At 40.5% G+C, this 6325-nt stretch overlaps 1 protein-coding gene across 5 annotated transcripts in view; it reads left to right on the top strand.

Annotated features, from left to right (window-relative positions):
* Positions 1 to 3467, top strand: part of HERC2 (HECT and RLD domain containing E3 ubiquitin protein ligase 2) — a 105263-nt gene extending 101796 nt beyond the window's left edge. For all 5 annotated transcript variants that reach the window (NM_001252376.3, XM_015277713.4, XM_015277712.4 and 2 more), the window contains 3 exons: positions 578 to 683; positions 1304 to 1516; positions 2462 to 3467. In NM_001252376.3, the coding sequence (NP_001239305.2) occupies positions 578 to 683; positions 1304 to 1516; positions 2462 to 2734 (592 nt within the window). In that variant the 3' untranslated portion in view covers positions 2735 to 3467. The remainder of the gene's footprint in view (positions 1 to 577; positions 684 to 1303; positions 1517 to 2461) is intronic.
* The last annotated feature ends 2858 nt before the right edge of the window (positions 3468 to 6325 follow it).

Consider the following 6325-nt stretch of genomic DNA (forward strand, 5'->3'; position numbering starts at 1 on the left):
ACATGTCTTGAGATCTTTGTTTATTTTGGTGATGGCAAGCCTTGAAGAAAGGACATGGCAGTGATGTGAAACTCTGCTTTGCACAGCTCAGTGTCTTAAAAATTAACTTGATGGGGAAAAAAAAAAGGTAAAATACAAATCATGGGTGGCAACATCTATCACTGTCTGAAAAGCTGGTATATCCGTTGCTCAGACATCATGTTTTACACGAGACCCATTTTTCTTATACCATAATGCCTGTCTAGTATTAGGATTGTTTGAGGGCACAGATGTTCTTTTCCTAAGGGCATGGTGTTTCAATATGGAGTATTGGTCTATTCTTGACAGGCACAGTACATAAATAATACTGGCAATAAAGTACCAAAAAGTGAGAGATACACAGTGAGATATGCGCTGTACAGTATGGATTATTTGATAAACTGGTGTAGGTCAGACATCTTGTATGATAAGTGTTCCTTAGAACATAGTTGGAGACTTAAGGAGAAAGCATAAACGTTCCTAAATATTACAACAGTTGTTAGTTCAAATAATCATTAGAAATGGCATTCACATAACTTCTGGAAATATATCTCTGCAGACTTCATGAATTTGATGAACAAGTGGCGGCAGTTCGTGAGGGGATGGCCCGTGTTGTTCCAGTTCCTCTGCTTTCACTCTTTACAGGATATGAGCTGGAAACTATGGTATCAATTTCTGTGTTGCTACCTCTGTCAAAACTGAGTTGTGTTCTTCACTTATGTTTTATTAATCCCAACTTGAACAATAAACCCCACATGTAATGCTGTTTACAGTGCTTGCTCATAATTGCACTTTGCTCAAGGAAATACTAGAAGATGTTTAATTGTTCTCTTAGTGTTCAAAAGGTTTTTTTATATAGCTGAGCAGTGATGTAATGAATGATTTGTAGAAATAATAAAAAAAAAAAAGACAGCTACTCCATAACTACCCCATCTTGCCCCCAAAAAACCTCACCAGCCAACCAAGAAAAAACAACCCTAGGGCCTACTGATTTCTTAGTGCAACTTGGTGAAAGATGACAAGACCTCTGTTCTTCCCAGGTAAATTGTTTAATTATTCATGTGATTCAGGAAGATGAAAGAAGGTTCATTATTGTCCCCTGAGGGGAAGATGTCTATTTAATATCATTGTAATAGGAGTCTCTGCGCAGCACTTCAAATATCTGAACGTTCATTTTGTCAGTGTAAAAGCCGATTAAATATTTCAAGAGAATGGGAGGGAAACAAATCACCTGCACGTGATCTGGTCAGACTTTTGTAGCTCATCGTTGTATTTTGTTTTTCAGGTATGTGGAAGCCCCGATATTCCACTTCATCTTCTGAAGTCTGTAGCAACCTACAAAGGGATTGAGCCAACGGCTTCACTGATACAGTGGTTCTGGGAAGTGATGGAGTCATTTTCCAATACAGAACGATCTCTCTTTCTACGCTTTGTATGGGGCAGAACAAGGCTGCCCAGGACTATCGCAGATTTTAGAGGGAGGGACTTTGTTATTCAGGTAAGGTGTGTGCGGTGGGGTGTGGGGATTTTATTTGATATAGCTACCTGTGGGAGAGAAGTAGCATGATTGCTGTGATCTGACCCTGGTAGGCAGCTGAGCACCACGCAGCCACTTGCTTGCTCCAGCCCTGCTGGTGGATTGGTGGGGAGAGAATCAGAAAGGCAGAAAAAACTTTGACAGCTCCTGGGTTGAGATAGACCGTTTAATAAATTGTTGGTTGATGAAGGTGAGGAAGGGAAGAAACTGAAGAAAAGCAGAACTTCTCACCACCATCTGACTGATGCCCAGCTAGCCCCTGAGCAATGGCAGCCCCAGCAAACTTTCCCCCTGATCTTTTATTGCTGATCATGATGTCATATGGTCAGTTGAGATCAGCTGTCCTGCTTGTGTTCCCTCCCACCTTGTGCACTCCCAGCCTCCTTGCTGGCAGGGCAGCCTGAGCAGCAGAAAAAGACCTTGACTCCATGTAAGCACTGCTCAGCAAGAACTAAAACATTGGTGTGTTACCAACACTGTTTTCATCATGAATCCAGAACACAGCAAAGTACTGGCCACTGTGAGGAAAATTAACTCTGTACCAGCCAAAACCAGTGCAGTGATATAACAGGAGAACAGGCCAATTTTATTACTGATGTGAAATTGTATTGTTGATTCGACAGTTCAGTGAAGATGTAAAACATTTATGTTTCTTTTTATTTCAGCTAAATTCAAAAACCACAGGGCTCAATTCATGTCTTGGTATTTTCAGAACAAGTCTTAGGTTGTTCCCAATCACGTCTGTAATCAAGAAAGTTTCTGCATATGTTTTTGTGTGCTTAGTGGAGGGAAGATGAATTTGGTGTTTCCACTGTTCTTTTAAGAAAAATTCACACGTATCACGTCAATATTTATGTGTGGTTTGGACAGCAAATAAAAAAATACTGTGTTCTTTGTTTTTGACAGGTATTGGATAAATACAATCCTCCGGACCATTTCCTTCCTGAGTCATACACTTGCTTTTTTCTCCTGAAGCTACCCAGGTATTCTTGTAAGCAAGTACTAGAGGAAAAACTGAAATACGCCATCCATTTCTGCAAGTCTATAGACACTGACGATTATGCCCGGATAGCGCTGACAGGGGAGCCAGCTGCTGATGACAGTAGTGATGATTCTGATAATGAAGATGCAGATTCTTTTGCTTCAGATTCTACACAGGACTACTTAACGGGGCATTAAAACAAAAATAACGTAAGGGATAGCTGTTACAAGCACTGAGGCAAAATGCCAAAATGACAGTGAAGCCAAGGACAGTGTAGGGCTCACAGTATAGACCGTGTAGTCAGAAGAATGGTAATCTTCTGAAAATTGGGAAAGAGTGTTTGCTACACATGGTAGGAATTAAGGGTGACAGCTTAAACCATCAGCTTAGAATAAATGGCACAGTATATGGGCATTTAACATTTATTTCAAGAGCTGAAAGCGGCCCCCCATAATGCTGCACTACATTTAGAACCTTTGTGTTTACTGAAGTGTTGTAAATGTTTATATAAATAAGGTAGTGCAGCATCCAAAAGGCAGTGAAACCTTTAATTTGTGGGTGCAGTAGGTTTTTTCATATTGTGTTGTGTTCTGTGCATCTTCTTGATTGTATATTGGAAATACTGTGCAACAACTGAATGGAATTATAAATATTTCAATTAACTTTACTAGAAGTTTGTTAAAAATTTTTTGAACATTGAATTAACATTATTCCTTGAAATTCTTCTATAGATAATAAAAATGGCCAATAGTTTCACCTCCACCCCTGGTTTGTATATTTTAGCTTATGCATTATTTATCTCAAATTTGATACCTTTCTGTGAAGCATCATAATTCTTATCATGGAAAGTGTACTGTATATAATTTGTGCCATGTAAATGCAAAAGTTATAATTTCCCTCCAAATAAAAACTCTGCCACAGAAAAAAAAAGTAGTATGTGTCATGGTCATCCAGCTGTCCAGTGGATTGAGCATTACTTCAACTCAACTACGAAATGTTCCTGCCATTTTCATTTATTTGTCACGTACTGCTGTTCAACCAATATATGTCAACAGTAGTAGAGAAATAGAGTAAACTCAGAGTAAGTCTGCACAGCACGTTAAGAGCAGTGATTATAGATGCTTTGCTTATGCAGTTCCTAAGGAGCAATGCTTGTGAAGGGCTTGGAGAACATTCCCTATGAGGAGCGACTGAAGGAACTGGGTCTCTTTAGTCTGGGGAAGAGGAGGCTGAGGGGAGGCCTTATTGCTCTCTTCCAATATCTGAAAAGTGCTTACAGTGAGAGCGGGGTTAGTCTCTTCTCACTGCTGACAGGTGACAGGATGAGGGGAAATGGCCTCAAGTTGCACCAGGGTAAGTTTAGGTTGGATATCAGGAGACTCTTCTTTACAGAAAGGGTTGTTAAGCACTGGAATAGGCTCCCCAGGGAGGTGGTTGAGTCACCATCCCTGGATGTGTTTAAAAACTGTCTTGATGTGGTGCTCAGGGACATGATTTAGCAGAGGGTTGTTAGGGTAGTATGGTTAGGTTGTGGTTGGACTCGATGATCTTTGAAGTCTTTTCCAACCTGAGTGATTCTATGATTCTAATGCTGCTGTTGTCTGTAATGGTGAATTTGTTCTGGTACACCTGGGAAAAAATTGCTTTTCAGGAAGTGGAGGTGATGGATGTCTTCAAGTACCTTCTAGTAGAAGAGTATGACAACATGTGTTTAGCATTGTCCCTGAGAAATTCAGAGTATTTCACAAGGCTTAACCTTGAGATGTGAGTCCAGAGTTTGAATATTTTGAATAGCTTGTTGAAGTCAAGTGGCATTCAGGCAGTACTGTGTGAGTGCACTAGATTTTCAGAGTAGGAAAATAAGAGTTAGTTGTGCCAAATCACTCATATTTTACTTTCAATGTTAGTAGAAGGTGATGTTAACCTTTTCTTCACTAATTATTAGGATAGCTATATGTAAATATTTAACCTTCTGCAACCAGGACTTGATTCTTTAGTGCTTGTATATGGCTCCTATTTCAACTTCTGTAAATTTAAATATGAGCTGTGATCATGGAAGCACTTTTCCTGAGGCACACTCGATGTTTCAGAATACTGGTCAAACAATTTGTTGTTATAATGCCCCAAGTTTTGAAATTTGTGTTTTGAAGAAGTCTATTTAATGCTGATGTTCTCTTGTGGCAACTGCTCCTGTATCAGTCCTCTGTCCTGATGGTGATTCCAGAACCCAGGCCTGTGCTCTCTCCTCGTTTTCTTTGCTGATAGAAAAAGCTGAGCCTTTTTTGAGCCTTAAAAAATACGCAAGTCCTCAAATCGTTAAGCAACCTCTTTTACCTTTGCTGCTGAATTGAATTTCTCCTGAATATCCTGAGGTAGAGCGGTGAGAGAATCCGGTACGGCAGTGCTCATGTGGTTGTCTGATGTCCTTTGCCATGGAAACACAGGAGCCATTCAGCCATCCAGCTCGATCAAAGAGATGCTGTAGCTCTCTTTTCAGGAGACGATGATGGGTAAGTTGTGTCTAAATGCCACAGGCCCAAGGACTGAGGCTGCATTCAACTGCCGTTCTTGAATTCAAGCCTCATTTCAGGAACATATGAGCTACTATAAAGCACTGAAGTTTTGTAACTTACGGAGGAAAAAAGAAACCGAAAACCCATACTGCAAATGTCAGGGTTTTTCTTCCCCCAGAAAAGGAAAAAAAGGACATACCTTTTTGTAAGATGGCAGTTCACATTGGTCATTTGTGGAGGAATAAAGGAAGATTTTTAAGCTTCCTTCTTTGCTTGCCCATCCAAATCAAAGAGTCCCAGATGACCTTTCATAATGCTTGTCTCTTGTGATCTGACTCGAAGCATTTCTGAGCAACTAGTTTTTCCTCTTGAAAGTCATTATTTCAAGTGGTCAAAAAATGGGAATTGCTCTTACTCAGCTTTTAGATGCAATTTCATGGTCTGAGAAGGAAAAGAGACAGCTTTGCAACAGATGATTGAAGTGTTAGTGTTCTTTTCCCCTCCTTTGTGTGTTGTTTTGCTATAAAACCAAAGAGACAGAAGACGATTGGATTTATAATTGTTGTACCATCAGGAGATTGCAGGAGACTAAAAGACAAATCCGTTCTCATATTCAAAGTTACTTTGCTTCCTGTGTGAATTCTTGATTCTTCTAAAACCACTTCATGGCTGCTGAGTGGCCCGTGCATATAGACAGGACATCACTGAGCCCCTTCAGAGAGCGTGGGGAGCGCAATTTTGCTGCTTTTACATGTGGTGTTTGTTCCTAACCGTTATGTTAGTCAAATAAATGTTCAGGCCAGCATATCATACCTACCTCCCCTGAAAACATCCTAGATTATGAAAACTGAATATGAAATACAGACTGCTGCTTATAAACTTGTAGAAGAGTTTGTCCCAAAGGGGAGTACTGATGGCACATCTGCAAGTTCATCAGTTCTGCATTTAGTCATCTGATTGCAGAGAGCCATGCTGTGCAAGGAGTTCCCAGGAACACAGGGCATCGTTGTCTCCGTTGTTTTCTGGCTGTGGTAATTCACGACCAGCTCTCCCCGATGAGTTGGGATGCTGTGTGCTCACATCAGGCTCTGAGAAAGGTTTCAGCAGCAGCATTTTCAAAATTTCTCTGTAGGGTGTGGAGCGGTGCATATGATATAACAGGAAATCCACTAGCGGGATCTAAAGGTCTGTTCTGTAACCGGGTTGATGTCAAATACTCACCACTGGTGATAAGCCTTACTTTTTTCTTCCAGAACCAGTCTTCAGTGGTCTGAA

The sequence above is a fragment of the Gallus gallus genome, chromosome 1 (assembly GCF_016699485.2).
Source record: "Gallus gallus isolate bGalGal1 chromosome 1, bGalGal1.mat.broiler.GRCg7b, whole genome shotgun sequence".
Classification (NCBI taxonomy): domain Eukaryota; kingdom Metazoa; phylum Chordata; class Aves; order Galliformes; family Phasianidae; genus Gallus; species Gallus gallus.